The sequence below is a fragment of the Sciurus carolinensis genome, chromosome 14 (genome assembly GCF_902686445.1).
Source record: "Sciurus carolinensis chromosome 14, mSciCar1.2, whole genome shotgun sequence".
NCBI classification, from domain to species: domain Eukaryota; kingdom Metazoa; phylum Chordata; class Mammalia; order Rodentia; family Sciuridae; genus Sciurus; species Sciurus carolinensis.
The window spans coordinates 37,204,629-37,221,800 of NC_062226.1; the positions used below are offsets into that span (position 1 = coordinate 37,204,629).

At 36.9% G+C, this 17,172-nt stretch overlaps 1 protein-coding gene across 3 annotated transcripts in view; it reads right to left on the bottom strand.

Moving 5' to 3' along the window:
• LOC124965001 (phospholipid-transporting ATPase FetA-like) overlaps nt 1-17,172 on the bottom strand; it is a 142,044-nt gene that overhangs the window by 39,622 nt on the left and 85,250 nt on the right. For all 3 annotated transcript variants that reach the window (XM_047525813.1, XM_047525812.1, XM_047525814.1), the window contains 2 exons: nt 16,950-17,108; nt 14,367-14,455 (listed from right to left, as the gene is read on the bottom strand). In XM_047525813.1, the coding sequence (XP_047381769.1) occupies nt 14,367-14,455; nt 16,950-17,108 (248 nt within the window). The remainder of the gene's footprint in view (nt 1-14,366; nt 14,456-16,949; nt 17,109-17,172) is intronic.

Below are 17,172 nucleotides of genomic sequence, written 5' to 3' on the forward strand. Positions count from 1 at the left end.
CTGTTGGCTGCCTTTGGCAAGGTATTGAAAGAAAAAATTGAACCAAGGAAAGAATTGACCAATTTATGATTAAAAATGAAATGTGATACAGAGTACAGATATTCAGAACACCAAAGGACTATGACTTTGAGACAACAAACAGGAAGAGATAAGGTTGGAATCTTAAGCAAACAAGACCCAATAGTTCTTTTCAACTGAATGAAGTGAATGATTCAGGCTTGAGGCAAAATTTGCATTACAGATGATACCTTCTTACTAATGACTCTTATTCCAGAGAGCCTCAACTTTCTTACCATTCAGTGGAGAGAGAACATTAAAGGGCAAGAAAGAACAGAAACAGGACAAATTTAAGAACTATATCTAGTAAAGAATTTGCCTGGGTTGGTTACTGCATGTGGACCTAATTGGAAGCAAATACATAAGAAGCCTTATAGGTTTTGGAGGGTGGTTTTTTGTTTTTTTTTTTTTTATTTATTTATTTTTATTGTAAACAAATGGGATACATGTTGTTTCTGTTTGTACATGGAGTAACAGCATACCATTTGCGTAATCATACATTTACATAGGGTAATGATGTTTGATTCATTCTGTTATTTTTTCCTTCCCTCCCACCCCTCTTTTCCCTCTATATACAGTTCCTCCTTTGGAGGGTGGTTTTATCGACCATGAACCTGGTCTTAAAAAGTCTGTGACTATTTGGGAAGCCTTAAAACAGGTGAATACTAAAATCCCCAAGGAGAGTAGTGTTAGGTCGGAATTTGGGCGACTACATGAGGGAGACTATATGAGCAACTGAGGCAAAGGGCAGCATGCTACACAGCGACCAATCAAACGGGCAGGAAAACTCCACTGACCCTAACACATCCACCTGTCACTCAGCAGGAACCCCGCCCATTCCCGCCTATAAAGACCCTGGGCAGCTGGAGCCACGTGCAATTTTCTCTGGCTCCCCACGCTGACTGTAGGGGGGGCGGGCGGGCTGGGAATTTTACCCAAGAGCCAAATTCCAATAAAGCTTGCTTTGGCCGCTTTCTGTCCGATTTTATTTGGCCACTAGCCATGCCAACATCCACTTCAGAGTTGCCCAGGAAGGATAAAAAATGGGGAAGACTTCCCAGGGGCAGAGGCAGGAGTCACTAAGAACAATAAATTCCTCCCTTGCCTCCAGAACAAGAGGAGCCATATTTAAATCTGATGGTTTCTGACTGGTGAAGCAAGGTACCTTCTCCCACATAAACCTTCTTTGTATTGTCACATGAGCAAGAAATAAATCTTTATAATGTTGTCACTGAGATGTTGAGGCTTTTTGTTATATCACTAATCTTACTTTGACTAATATCTCTATATTACCTATAGTTCCAGATTAACCCAATGCCCTGCTCTTCACAAGAGTTTGCCACCAGAACACAGTTATTGAGAAAACCACCACTAAATTAAAGTCAAAACAGGAAAGGAAAAGACTCATGTCAACATCACTGTCATGGGACACAGATTTAGGCAAATCTACCACCACTGGCCTTCTGATCTACAAGTGTGGTGGGATTGACAAAAAAAACAAACAAACAAAAAAATTAAAAACTTGAAAAAGAGACTGCTGAGATGGGAAAGACTCATCCAAGTACACCAGAGTCCTGAATAAACTGAAAGATGAATATGAGAGTGGTATCACCATTGACATCTCCCTATGGAAATCTGAGACCAAGTAAATATTATGTGACCATCACTAACACCCCAGGACACAAAGACTATCAGAAACATGATCTCAGCCACATCGCAGACTAATTGTGATGTCCTGATTATTGTTTCTGGTGTTGGGGAATTTAAAGCTGTTTATCTTCAAGAATGGACATACCCATTAGCATGCTCTTGTAACTTATACTGGGTGTGAAACAACTAATTGTTGGTGTTAACAAAATAGATCCCACTGAGTCACCCCACATCCTTTCCTTTACAGATATCCTGTGATTTTCAGGAGATCCCCTCTTCTTTCTTTTCCTTTTTTCTCTTTAGCATCCATATATAAAAGAACACATGACCTTCTGAGTTTAGCTTATTTCACTTAACATAATGGTCTCAAGTTCCATCCATTTTCCTGCCATAATTTCATTTTTCTTTGTGTCTGAATAAAACCTCATTGTGTATTTTCTTTATCTATTCACCCCCTGATGTATATCTAGACTGGTTCCATAGTTTGGCTATTGTGAATTGTGCTGGGTATGCACGTATCACTATAGTACATGGCTTTAATTCTTTAAGATAAATACCAAGGAGTGGTATAGCTGGATCATATGGTGGTTCCATGCCCCATTATTTGAGGAACGTTCATACTTCATTTTCATAGTGGTTGTACTAATTTACAATCCCTCCGACAGTGTAAAATTGTTCTTTTTCCTCCACATCCTATCCAGCGTTTAGTATTGTTTTTATTCTTCATGACTATCATTCTGACTGGTATGAGATGAAATCTCAGTGGGGTTTTGATTTGCATTTCCCTAACTGCTAAAGATGTTGAACATTTTTTCATATTTTTGTTGGTCATTTGTACTTCTTCTTTTGAGAAGTGTTTGTTAAGTTCATTTGCCCATTTATTTAGTGGGGTTATTTGGTTTTTTGGTGTTAAGTTTTTTGAATTCTTTAGATATTCTAGATATTAATCCTTTATCAGAAGAATAGGTGACAGATTTTCTCCCATTCTGTATGCTCTCTCTTCATGCTCTTTTAATCATTTCCTTTGCTGTGTAGAAGCTTTTTTAATTTGATGCCATCCCATTTTCTAAATTTTGGCATAACTTCCTGAGCTTTAGGGATCATATTGAGAAGATTATTGCCTGTGCCTATATGCTGGAGTGTTGACCCTATGTTCCCTATGGAAGTTGCATGGTTTCTGGTCTCATTCCAAGATCTTTGATCCATTCTGAGTTGATTTTTGTGCAGAGTGAGAGGTAAGGGTCGAGTTTCATTCTTCTACATATGGATAACCAGTTTTCTCAGCACCATTTGTTTAAAAGGCTATCTTTTCTCCAATGTATGTTTTGGGAAACTTTGTCAAGGACCACACAACTGTAGATGTATGAGTTTGTCTCTGTGTCTTCTGTTCTATACCATTGTGTCTTGTTGTTGCTGTTTTTTTTTTTTTTTTTTTTGGCCAGCACCATGCAGTTTTTGGTACTGTGGTTCTGTAGTATAATCTGAAATCAGGTATTGTGATACCTCCAGAATTACTCTTTTGGCTTAGAATTTCATTGGCTATTTTGGGACTTTTATACTTCCAAATTTATTTATTTACTTATTTATTTTTACTTGTAACTCTTTTTAATTTTTATTTATTTATGTATGTATTTATTTATTTATTTATTCTTAGTACACACCAATTTCACTTGGGAATAGGAAAAATGTGAACATTTCAGAGTAATCTTAGTAAAGGATATGTGGTATTAAAATTTTTTTTCATGATCTTTTTTTGACAGTGATATATATTTTTTTAAAATTTCCATACATGTATATAGCTTAATAACATCTGCCTCATTCCACTGTCCTTCCCAACCCCACCACCCTACCCCTCCCCTCACTCCCTTTTGCATAATCCAAAGTTTCTTCATTCTTCCCTACCCACCCACCCCCACCATGGATCAGCATCTGCTTACTAGAGAAAACATTCAGCCTTTGGTTTTTGGGGGTTGGTTTATTTCACTTAGCATGATATTCTCCAGTTCCATCCATTTACCTGTGAATGTCATAATTTCATTCTTCTTTAAGGCTGAATAATATTCCATTGTGTATATGTACCACAGTTTCTTTATCTATTCATATGTTGAAGGGCATCAAGGTTGGATCCATAGCTTAGCTATTGTGAATTGAGCTGCTATAAACATTGATGGGCTATGTCACTGTAGTATGCTGATTTTAAGTCCTTTGGGTATAAACTGAGGAGTGGGATAGCTGGGTCAAATGGTGGTTCCATTCCAAGTTTTCTTAGGAATCTCCATACTGCTTTCCAAAGTGGTTGCACCAATCTGCAGTCCCACTAACAATGTATGAGTGTACCTTTTTCCCCACATCCTCGCCAACACATATTATTGCTTGTATTCTTGATAATTGCCATTTTGACTGGAGTGAGTTGAAATCTTAGAGTAGTTTTGATTTACATTTCTGTAATTCCAAGAGATGATGAATTTTTTTCATGTTTGTTGATTGATTTATGAAGTGTCTGTTCGGTTCCTTAGCCCATTTATTGATTGGGTTATTTGTTTTTTTGGTGTTTGGGTTTTGAATTCTTTATACGTCCTAAATTAGTGCTCTATCTGAGGTGCATGTGGTAAAGATTTTCTCTCTCTTCATCTTATTGATTATTTCCTTTGCTGAGAAGAAGCTTTTTAGTTTGAATCCATCTTATTTATTTACTCTTCATTTTACTTCTTAAGCTTTAGGAGTCTTATTGAGGAAGTCAGTTCCTAAGCCAAAATGATGGAGAGTTGGGTCTGCTTTTTTTTTCTAGTACACACAAGGTCTCTGGTCTAATGCCTAGGTCCTTGGTCCACTTTGAGTTGAGTTTTGTGCAGGGTGAGAGATAGGAGTTCAATTTGATTCTACTAATATGGATTTCCAGTTTTCCCAGCACCATTTGTTGAATAGGCTATCGTTTCTCCAATGTATATTTTTGGCATCTTTGTCTAGTATAAGATAACTGTATTTATGTGGGTTTGTTTCTGTGTCTTCTATTCTGTACCACTGGTCTACATGCCTGTTTTGGTAACAATATCATGCCATTTTTGTTACTATTGCTCTGTAGTATATTTTAAGGTCTGGTATTGTGATGCCTCCTGCTTCACTCTTCTTGCTAAGGACTGCCTTGGCTATTCTGGGTCTCTTATTTTTCCAAATGAATTTCATGATTGCTTTTTCTATTTCCATGAAGAATGTCATTCGGATTTTAATTGGAATTGCATTGAATCTGTATAGTGCTTTTGGTAGTATGACCATTTTGACAATATTAATTCTGCCTATCCAAGAGCATGGGAGATCTTTCCATCTTCTAAGGTCTTCAATTTCTTTCTTTAGTGTTCTGTAGTTTACATTGTAGAGGTCTTTCATCTCTTTTACTAGATCAAATCCCAAGTATTTTATTTTTTAAAGGCTATTGTGAATGGGGTAGTTTTCCTAATTTCTTTTGCAGTGGATTTATCACTGATGTATAAAAATGCATTTGATTTAGGGGTACTGATTTTATATCCTGCTACTTTGCTGAATTCATTTATGAGTTCTAGAAGTTTTCTGGTGGAATCTTTTTGATCTTCTAAATGTAGAATCATGTTGTCAGCAAATAGTGAAAGTTTGAGTTCTTCTTTTCCTATCCATATCCATTTAATTTCTGTTTTCTTTCTGATTGCTCTGGCTAGGGTTTCAAGGACAATGCTGAATAGAAATGGTGAAAGAGGACATTCCTGTCTTGTTCCAGTTCTTAGAAGGAATGCTTTCAATTCTCCATTTAGAATGATGTTGACCTTGGGCTTAGTGTAGATAGCTTTTACAATGTTGAGTTATATTCCTACTATCCCTAGTTTTTGTAGTGTTTTCTATTTTGTCAAATGCTTTTTCTGCATCTGTTGAGATGATCATATGATTCTTGTCTTAAGTCTAATGATGTGATGTATTTATTATGTTTATTGATTTTCATATGTAGAACCAACCTTGCATTCCAGGGATGAACCATCATGGTGCACTATCTTTTTAATATATTTTTGTATGCGATTTGCCAGAATTATATTGAGAATTTTTGTGTCTATGTTCATGAGGGATACTGGTCTGAAGTTTTCTTTCCTTGATATGTCTTTGTCTGATTTTAGTATCAGGGTGATACTAGTCTCATAGAATGAGTTTGGAAGGGTTTCCTCCTTTTCTATTTAATGGAATAATTTGAGGAGTATTGGTGTTAATTCTTTTTGAAGATCTTGTAGAACTCAGCTGAGAATCTGTCTGACTCTGGGCTTTTCTTGGTTGGTAGGCTTTTGATTGTGTCTTCTATTTTATTGTTTGAAATTGATCTGTTTAAATTGGGTATGTCCTCCTGCATCAGTTTGAGTAGATCATATGTCTCCAGGAATTTTTCAATGTCTTCAAGTTTTTCTATTTTATTTGAGTATAAATTTTCAAAATGGTTTCTAATTATCTTCTGTATTTCAGTAGTATCTGCCATGATATTTCCTTTTTCCATCATGAATTTTAGTTATTTGAGTTTTCTCTTTCTTTCTCTTTGTTAGTGTAGTTAAGGGTTTATCAATTTTATTCATTGTTTCAAAGCGCCAACTTTTTGTTTTGTCAATTTTTTGAAATGTTTCTTTTGTTTCAATTTCATGGATTTCAGCTCTGATTTTAATTATTTCCTATCTTCTGCTGCCTTTGGTATTGATTTGTTCTTCTTTTTCTAGGGCTTTGAAATGTAATGTTAGGTCATTATTTGTTGACTTTTTATTCTTTTAATGTATGAGCTCAATGCAATGAACTTTCCTTTTATCAGTGCCTTCATAGCGCGCCAGAGATTTTGATATGTCATATCAGTGTTCTTATTGAACTCTAAGTATTTTTTTATTTCCTCCTTGATTTCTCCTTTATCCATTCACCATTTAATAGTTGCTATTTAGTCTCCAGGTGTTGGAGTAGCTTCTATTTTTTATTTAAAAAAATTTTTTTAGATGTTAATGGGCCTTTATTTTATTCATTTATTTATATGTGGTGCTGAGAATTGAACCCAGTGCCTTACACATGCTAGGCAAGTGCTCTACCACTGAGCCACAACCCCAGTCCCTCTATTTTTTATTTTATCATTGATTTCTAGTTTTATTCCATTATCATCTGATAGAATGCAGGGTAGTATTTCTTTTCTTTTTTTTTTGTATTTTCTGAGAGTTGCTTTGTGGCATAACATATGGTCTATTTTAGAGAAGGGTCCATGTGCTGCTGAGAAGAAAGTGTATTCGCTTGATGATGGATGAAATACTCTATATATGTCTGTTAAGTCTAAATCATTGATTGCATCATTTAGTTCTATAGTTTATTTGCTTAATTTTTATTTGGAAGATCTATCCTGTGGTGAGAGAGTCACCCAGGATTATTGTGTTATGGTCTATTTGATTCTTGAGAAGTGTTTGTTTGATGTACGTAGATGCTCCATTGGTTATTGCTATAAACTTCATTGGTTACTTAATATTACCAGAGCCAGTCATATATAAGAAGAGTAAATAGCCTCCCATTTAGCAAAGAGTGGTTCCAGTAAAGCCTGAAATACTTTCAATAGTTGAAAAACTCAGTTTTGTCAAGAATAACAAAACTGACCTAGAACTAAGACTATCTGTCTCATAATGGAGCTCCCAGGCTTCATAGGCAGCACCCTCCAAATTAGTACTCCTTGGTCCTTTGGTCCTTCACATCCATGCTTTACCCCAGAATTCTGGGCACTGTTCCAGTTTTAGGCATTCTCCTCCTTTGCCCCACAAATGCACTCCTAGTTGAAGATCAGGGCTCATAGAGAACTCTCATTACTGGGGAGCAGAGATCAAACTCCCAGCACAGCTGTAGGCTTGTAAGAAGCAGATTTGATAAACATGCTTGTGTCTTCAGATTTTCCTCTTAGAAACATTTCCAAAAATGGGGAGAAAATGACATGTTTAAATCTGGAGGGAGGGATTGCTGCTTTATATTCCTTCAAGAAATAAATGTTGGGCTGGGGTTGTAGCTCAGTGGTAGAGCACTTGCCTCACATGTGTGAGGCACTGAGTTCGATCCTCTGTACCACCTAAATAAATGAAATAAAGGTATTGTGTCCACTTATAACTATAAACAAAAAATTTAAAAACAAGAAATAAATGTGTTATACCTGACTACATTGACAATGTCCTGATACAATACCAAACAAATAAAACTGCTGAGCTGGTAAAATAAAGCTAATTCACGAGCACTTCTTCATTAATAACCATTCAACAGATATTTCCTGAGCACTATGTTGTGTAAGACATTCCCAAGATAAAGGGATAAATATGATATAATTTCTACTGTAGAGGCTCATAATTTGGTAGCTAAGATATTCATTTTTTTCATTCACACAGCAAATAAAAACAAAACTCTCATGTGTGGAAGGCACAGCTCTGGGAACTAGGGATATAGTGGTGAAAAAAAGACAACATCCTTATGGAGACGAGGACAAGAAATGAAAATACAACTATGATTACTGCTTTGAGGAAAATAAAACAGGTTAACAGAATAAAGAGGGTTTTGGTAGCTGATTTAAATGAAATGATGAAAAAGCAGAAGTGACGCAGACTTGAGGGCAGACATTACCAGCAAGTGTAAACATCCTAAGGCAGGAACAAGTTTGCTTTCTCACTTGATTTGTTGTTTGCTTGGATATATATTTCTAAGCCAAAGTCATTTTTACTAAGAACTGAAGGACTGTACCCTACTGGTTTCTAGGAGCAAGAGCTGCTGTTGAGAAGTCTGATGCCAATCCGGTTCTCTTTTTTTTGTCACGGTCTTATTCTTATCCTTATGAAAATATGTGAGGAACTCCTCCTTGCCCAACCCTTTTGTTTGGTCCTCTGTTAAAACAAGCAATTCTTTCATATTTTCTTTTTTTTTTTTTTTTTTTTTTTTTTTTTTTTTTTTGGGGTGCTGGGGATCGAACTCAGGGCCTTGTGCTTGCAAGGCAAGCACTCTACCGACTGAGCTATCTCCCCAGCCCCTGAGCTATCTCCCCAGCCCCTCTTTCATATTTTCTATCTGTCTTTTTGTTTTATGGTCCAGGGGAGTTTCCTGGCTCAATTTTAGCCCTTTTTATGGCTTTTTAACATTAGTAATCTTGTTTTTACTTTCTAAAATTTCTTTTTATTGCCTTTTTTATCATCCTTTTTCTCCAAGTCACTTATTATTTCATGCATGCAACTGCTTCTTCTCTTTGAAAACAGACATAAAATTTTTGGTGAAAGTTATTTTCCTTGAATTATGTTTATTTCAAGGTCAGTTATTAGACCCTTATCTTCCTCTTTGTGCTACCAGTTTCCCTCCAGTCCACTTAAAAATATGAACAAAAGAATAGTTTGATCATTATAGGTTTCTGGAATAGGTTTTGTTTTCTTTGGTAAATTCTGTCTCCCCAGTATGCCATTCCCCTGAATGGAGACCATGAATAGGGAGATAGAACATATTGTTCCTAGCTACCCAGGGAACTTTTAGGCAAACTTGAACCTCCTAAATTTAAAATTAAGTGGGTTTTACTCTGAAGTTATTGACACATTAGAAGCCCTAGGGGTCCTTGGGGTGTGGCTCAGGGATACAAGTGATTACCTGGCACATGCAAGGTCCTGTGGATCCCCAGTAGCACCAAACATAAAAAAATTAAAAAAACAAAAAACAACAACAACAACAAAAAAAACCCAGAAACTCTAGCCCTCTTCAGGTAGGTTGTTAAATTTATTTCAAAAGCAGTTTTATTTTTTAGGACTAGAAGGCAAATATATTTGTTTACATAAGTGGTATAGACGGCTACCTGTTGCCCATGTTTTTTTAGTTTTTTGTTTCTTTTTTTTGTATGGGAGATTTAACCAAGAAGTGCTTTACACTGAGCCATATCCCCAACCCTTTTTGTTTTATATTTTGCGATAGGGTCTCACTAAGTTGCTTAGGGCCTTGCTAATTTGCTGAGGCTGGTCTTGAACTTGTGATCTTCCTGCCTCAGTCTCTTGAGCCACTGGGAATGAAGGCATTCACCACCATATCTGGCTGTTGCCCATGTTGTTTTATGGATAGTTTTAAAATTAATTACTCTGATTATTGCCCTGTATCCCACATCTGCTCTCCATTCCTGCTGATTCCAGCTTGGAGACACTCTTAAGTGCTACCAAGAAGAATGCATTCCTATTGAAGCATTCCTTACTCTGCTTTATAATCTATTTGCATTCCAAAAATCTGTTAACATCTCAGGTCTGCTGATAGTTCTTCATTTTGTGTCCCACATATTAGGCATTTATTTTCCATTTGTATTTCTTTACAGTCATTTCATTCAACTTGAATGGGAAGTCTTCAAGTCCTTCTTCAACTGAAGCCCTGACGTGAATTCACTACTCCAGATACCATCCCATGTTGAAGGAAAGATGGTTATGAAGGACCTCGAAATGCAGGGTCTTATAGCAGCTGCTCTACAAGCTGAGAGCCTCCTGCTGAGAGCCTGAGCAGAGCCTCATTATCTCAGACACCTGCACAGACCCCTCTCCAGGCCTATTCTGATCTTCCTGGTTGTTTTCTAGGCCTGCTGTTCAGCTCTCATCCTAGAGCTTCCTTCCACAATAGCCATACTTCCTGGCTTCCATAGCTGCTTCCTTCTTGCTTTATACTTCTGGTTTATGCTTCTGTTTTGCTTGAGTATACCTATTTTTTTTTTTTTTTTTTTTTTGGTACAGGGGATTGAACCCAGGGGTGCTTTACCACTGACCTACATCCCCAGCCCTATTCCTTTTTACTTTAAAACAGGGTCTCGCTAAGTTGCTTAGGGCCTCACTAAATTGCTTAGTCTGGCCTCAAACTGTTGGGATTATAGGTGTATACCATCACACCTGGCTTAATCACATGTTCTTGAAGCTTCCTGGGAAATGATATGTGATGATTAAATTCTTTTGTCTTTGCACATATGGATATTTCTTTACATTTCAATTTTACTGATAGTTTCACTGGATTTAGACTTAGAGGTTGCAAATGATTTCCTGGAAGCATCAATAGGTATCTTCTGCTTTTGCTGGTCAAATGTTATTCTGATTCCTGTTCCTTTGTATGACCTTTTCTTCCTTCTGGAAACTTTTAGGATCTTCCTTTTAGTTTCATAATTGTTTTACATGTAGTCAATCTGCCATGTTAAACAGGATTTGTCTTGTCTTAATTTTGTCTCTCCAAGGAAACAGCAAGTATAGCAGAAAGAGCATTGATGATGAAGAGTTATGTCTAGTTGAATAGATGTGACTATTGAATAAAATGAAACATGTAAAGCAACTGGCATATATTGATATTGATGCCTTCCCCACAATGGGTTATAAACTTGAGGGCTAGAGCCATTTCTTACTTTCTTTTTTTTTTTTAGTTGTCAGTGGACCTTTATTTTATTTATTTATATGTGGTGCTGAGAATTGAAACCGGTGCCTCACGCATGCTAGGCAAGTGCTCTACCACAGAGCTACAACCCCAGCCCTAGAGTCATTTCTTATATACCTTTGTAATTTTCACCACATCCGGCACATGGCTGAGCACATAACAGATTCTCAATAATATGACTTGAAGACTTCATGAGTTATAGACCTATCTTTGCCACTGTATTTCTGTGGGACTTCATGATACTTTATTCTCTCAATTAACATGTGTCAAAAGGGGAAAATGCTTCTTAACTTGCTTATTGCTAATGGATGTAGTAGCCATAATTAATGGTGTGTAAATATTATAAAAGTTAAAATCCTTCTATAGATGTCAAATACTGTCACTTCCTTTCAGACAGGTACACAAATAGTTGGAACTTTTGTAGGCAGATGAGAGACATCCTGTGTTGGAGCTTAGGCCAAAACACCTAGCTTATTGGCTAATGGTACATGTTCCTAAAATTATCAAAAGTGTATCTGCCTATGTCACCTTTCTGAATTCTTGACTATGATTGTCTTTCTCATTAAAAAGCTGGGAAGCTGGGCATGGTGGTGCACACCTAGAATCCCAGTGATTCAGGATTACAGTGATCTCAGCAATTTAGCTAAGAACTTATCTCAAAATTTTAAGAAAGAGCAAGGAATGTAGCAAAGGTTGTAGAGCTTCTTGGGTTCAATGCCAGGTAACTTAAAGAAAGCCAGGAAATAGAACTTTGTTCAACTGCTGAAAGCTATACATTCAGTGGTAGAAAAAGAAAAATAGTGTATAATTGTTGCTGGTTCCAAAGTTGAATGAACTGTATTAATTTTCTAAAACCATGTATATTAACTCCAAAGGATTTTGAAAAGGACTGTGATATTTCTCATAATAAATGTAGGAGAAAAGGCAGTTTATTATTTTTTTACATTGCTGGATTCCATTTTTTTTTTTTTTTTTTGCAGTGCTGGGGATTGAACTCAGGCCTTATTGCTTGCAAGGCGAGCACTCTACCAACTGAGCTATCTCCCCAGCCCTCCATTTATTAATATTTTTGTAGAATTTTTGCACCTACCCATTATGTATATTTATCCAGTTTCTTTCTTTCTTCCCTCTCTTCCTTCCTCCCTTTTTCATTACCTACTATTTTTATTATTTATTATTTTATTTTTTACAGACTGCATTTTGATTCATTTTACACAAATGGGGTATATCATTTCGTTTCTGTGGTTGTACATGATGTAGATTCACACCATTCATGGAATCATACATGCAATAGGGTAATAATGTCTGCCTCATTCCATCATTTTTCATACCCCACTCCCTCTCATTTCCCTCTATGTAATCTAAAGTTCCTCCATTCTTCATTCAACCCCATCCCTCTCCCCATCATCCACTTATCAGGGAAAACATTCGGCCTTTGGTTTTTTGGGATTGGCTTATTTCACTTAGCACTATATTCTCCAATTCCATCCATTTATTTGCAGATGGCATAATATTATTCTTCTTTATGGCTGAGTAATATTCCATTGTGTATATATACCACAGTTTCTTTATTCATTCATCTGTTGAAGGGTATCTAGGTTGGTTCCACAATCTAGCTATTGTGAATTGAGCTGCTATAAACATAGATGTGGCTGCGTTACTGTAGTATGCTAATTTTAAGTCCTTTGGGTATAAACTGAGGAGTGGGATAGCTGGGTAAAAAGGTGGATCCCATTCCAAGTTTTCTGAGGATTCTCCATACTGCTTTCCAGAGTGGCTGCACCAATTTGAAACTCCACCAGCAATGTAAAAGTGTGCCTTTTTCCCCACATCCATGCCAACATCTATTGTTTGTGTTCTTGATAATAGAAAAGGCAGTTTATAATTCAGATATTGATGAGAAGTATATAGAAAAAAAGGCATTTTTAAAATATTCAGTTTAGCAACAATAAAAATGAAAATGGAAAGTCATGAAATTAAGTGTAGACATCACAGGAAATGATGCAAAGAAATTAATCTTTCTCAATTGGAGAATATCATGCTAAGTGAGCTAAGCCAATCTCAAAAAACCAAAGGACGAATGATATCGCTAATAAGTGGATGATGACACATAATGGGGGGTGGGAGGGGTTAGTGTTAGGGTTAGAGTTAGGGTTAGGGAGGGGGGCAAGAATGGAGGAAGGAAGGACTGTATAGAGGGAAAAGAGGGGTGGGTGGGGTGGGGGGGAAGGGAAAAAATAGCAGAATGAATCAAACAACATTACCCTATGTAAATTTATGATTACACAAATGGTATGCCTTTACTCCATGTACAAACAGAGAAACAACATGTATCCCATTTGTTTACATTAAAAAAAAAAGAAATTAATCTTTCTCTATCTAGTAAGATCAAAGGCAACCTATATCAGACACCATAGACATAAATTATTAATAGTCTTTAATTTAAACTTCTGTTACCAAAGCTGATTATTATATTTTGGAGTACTTTTAGAATTTCATTTCTTAGCAGAAGAATCCCCTGTTTTTCCAACTGAAATCTTATCGAACAGATAAACATTAAGCTGCTCTTTCTGAAACAGGAACTTCAAATAAGGCCAGAACAAAACCCACTTGACCTCCCCTATTCTCCATGCACAACTCTTCTAAGGAAATAAAATTTGAAAATCATCAGTTAAAATAAGGTGTCCTATTAGTTCAAGTGAGTCTTTATTAAAGTGATCATGAGTAAAGTTGATTGTGAGAAAATAAAAGTATTTCTTAATATCTAAAGTAGGGTGCTTTGGTACTACTAATCATGGTGTTAATATCTTATTAAACAAATAGTCATTCTTCTCCACAACAGAAGTATAAACTAAACTCCTTTGTAAATTGGTTCTGTTCTTTTCTGCTTCAGACCTTAGCCTGTGAAGTCTTAAAACTTGAGGTTTTCAAACAACTAAATTACAAGTTGGAAATCCAGCTATTTCTGTGGAAGTCTATTTGTAAACAAAGAGTGAAAGCTGGGAACACCTGTAATCCCAGCAACTCAGGATGCTGAGGCAGGAGGATTGCAAGTTCAAGGCCATCTTGGGCAAATTTGTGAGATACTGTCAAATAAAAAATAAAAAGGGTTGGGGATATAGCTCAGGGGGCACATGTGTGAGGTCCTATATTCAATCCCTAGTACCACCAACACCACCAAAAACAAACAAACAAACAAACAAACAAAAACAGAGAGAGGAAAAAAGTCTTTAACTTACCCAGATCACAAAGAGATTCATGAGATGGTCCATATGTGTCCGTTTAAAGATGGACTTCCCACTGTTTTGCATTAATTTGGTGTCTGGCCCTAAGTAAAACAGACAGATATCAGATCTTAGAATCACAGTGTGTACTCCAGAGGCTTGAAATTGGATCAAAATATAACTCAATGATTACCTATTCTAACCTCTTATGCAATTCCAGGAGGCAAAGTTCTGGAGAAAGGATCAAAGTTTACCAGTAACTCAAAAGGGAACATTTGTTTCTGAGGATAGTCCAGACTACTTCTGTGAAGTGCATTCATGCTGACTCCTCTTTTTGTAGCACCGCAGACAGTCCTGACAGATTTTCTGAGATGAGTTAATTCAGAATAGGAATTCTTAAGCTTCTCTCTCATTGCCACCTGGTTTGTTTCGACCAGTGAAAGAATTTCCTGATAAAAAAGATCTCTGCCTTCTTTTTAGGAACCCCATTGCTGGGTCATGGTATACTTAAAGTTTCTAACTGGGAATGGAAGAAAGGAAGACACAATAGCAGTAATTTTTCTTGAAGTAGAAGCCAGGGGCTGAGTTCTCTGGGATTGAAAGATGAGAGCCTGTGTTTCTTCATGATAGGGCAGATAGTAAGCAGAAGTAAGGAGTGATTAATAGCCATTGAGACTAGAGCTGTAAGTTATTAATTAGAGATATGGCTGTGGAGAAAGCATAAAAGGATAGAAGAAACTAAGTAGAAATGTCTCTAGCCTTTTATCATCTGACATTATTCTTACATGTGCTCTAGAGGGAATTTCACCCACGTTTCCCCATGGGAGACCTGTAACTGCCATGGTGTGTGGGCAAACACTGGGAGTGCCCAGCATAAGCTGTGCCATTCTTTCCTCTGAGGCACTCCTTGAAGGGTTTGAAGTAATGCAAAATTTGGTTCAGAGCCTGGAAGTTACAGGGACCATATCTCCCATAGTCCTACTGAGCCTACTCACCCTGGGTTTCAAAAAGAAGGTGGAGATCATGGTAGAACTTGGCATCATGCAGCAAGAATAGAAACTCACCTCTGCACTGAGTATGTCAGGATGCCCTTGGTAGCATCAGTTCTTTGTGTGGAGCTTCCCAAAGCTGCTCACAACCATATAACCAGCCAAGAGTCAGAGGGAAACCCTAACTAAATTGTGATAACAGGCAACCTTATTGCTATTGCTTTGGGGAAAATAAAGATTTTGGACTGAAAATTGAACATTTTATGAGTGAAAACTATGTGTGGACAGCTGCTAAATTATAGTAAGGAAAATGAGTCTACATCTTTTAAGTTTGGGAAGTATGCAGCTTAGAAGTTGCCACTCCAGGTGAAAAAAAAAAAAAAAACAAGGAAAGATATTCCACCAGAGCCTCCCTGGACTCTTAAGATTCTCCCTAGGACTTGAGTTCTGTTGTTTTCCACTGAAGTAAGGAAACTAGGAGCCCCACATTTAGGAGCAGACTCTCAAGTAGTAGAGTTTCTATGGTAAATCTTTTTCAATGCTTCTTACTATGGTGGTTGTTGTTGTCTTGTGGTTTGGATCTTAAATGCCCCCAAAAGTTCATGTTAAAGGCTTGGTCCCCAGCTATTGGGAGGTGATAAAAACTTTAGGATTTGAAGGAAGTTAGGTCATTGTGGACATACCCTTGAAGGGGCTATTGGGATTCTTCCCCTCCTTTCTCTTTTCCTGGTTGCCATGATATGAAAGACTTTGCTTGGTTTCCCTCTAAGATGTTTGGCTTCACCACAGACCCAAGTGATCAAGGACTGAAACCTCTGAAATTGTAAGCCAAAATAAATCTTTCTTTTAAAGTTGTTTATCTCAGGTATTTTGTCACAGTAAGAAAAAGTTAATTGGGCTTGGGTTGTGGCTCAAGGGTAGAGCACTTGCCTAGCACATGTGAGGCACTGGGTTTGATTCTTAGGACCACATTAAAAAAATAAAGTTATCCATCTACAACTAAAAATATTTTTTAAAAAAGAAAGTTTACTAACACATTGTCAGTTATCACTGAAGACATAGCACAGAGGCTTCCTTTATTTTCCTGAACCATAACATAATCCAAGAAAATCTCTTGCTAAGTATTATGCACTGTGATTCTAAATGTGGTGACTTCTGATATGAACTTTTCATATTATACTTTTTATTTTTTTCCATAATGAGTACTGTTTCTATTATCTCCTTTTGGGAGTAATCCAAATGTATCTCTTTCTTTTCATAAGCTAGTTTGCTTCACTTTCTGTATATGTATACCCTTTACTGAGTCCAGATTTGATTGGAAAGACTCATGAATGCTCTGTGATCTTGAACATAAAGCCTTTTTCTAACAAGGTCGAGCTGTTATGTTGGAAGTTCATTGCCTGGAAAACAGAAGTCACTTTTTTTCCCCTAAGAAATAAAAAATTCTTACATACATATATACATACATCTACCTCTCCCTATATCTACCTATTTCTAAGTCATAGGGTTCTGAAATACAGCTGAGTGCCATATCTGTATCCTAAAAACTAGGTATCCACAACAGACTCCAATAGGTTGAGAATCTGGTTATGACTGCAGGGAAACATACCAGTATAAATGACCAAGCCATAACACCAATCTGTGTTCCTGATGATGCAGCCACGGAGCAGCAGCTTATCATGGTCCAGGGAGTAGCTTTTCCTCTTATAGGTCAGGATTCCTGTGAATTTATCCAACTTGTTATTGGGAGGATCACACCTCACTTCTCCTGCAGAAAAACAAATGAGTAAAAGTCCGGGCTCTGTAATATTTAGGCTTTCCTAACAGGATGA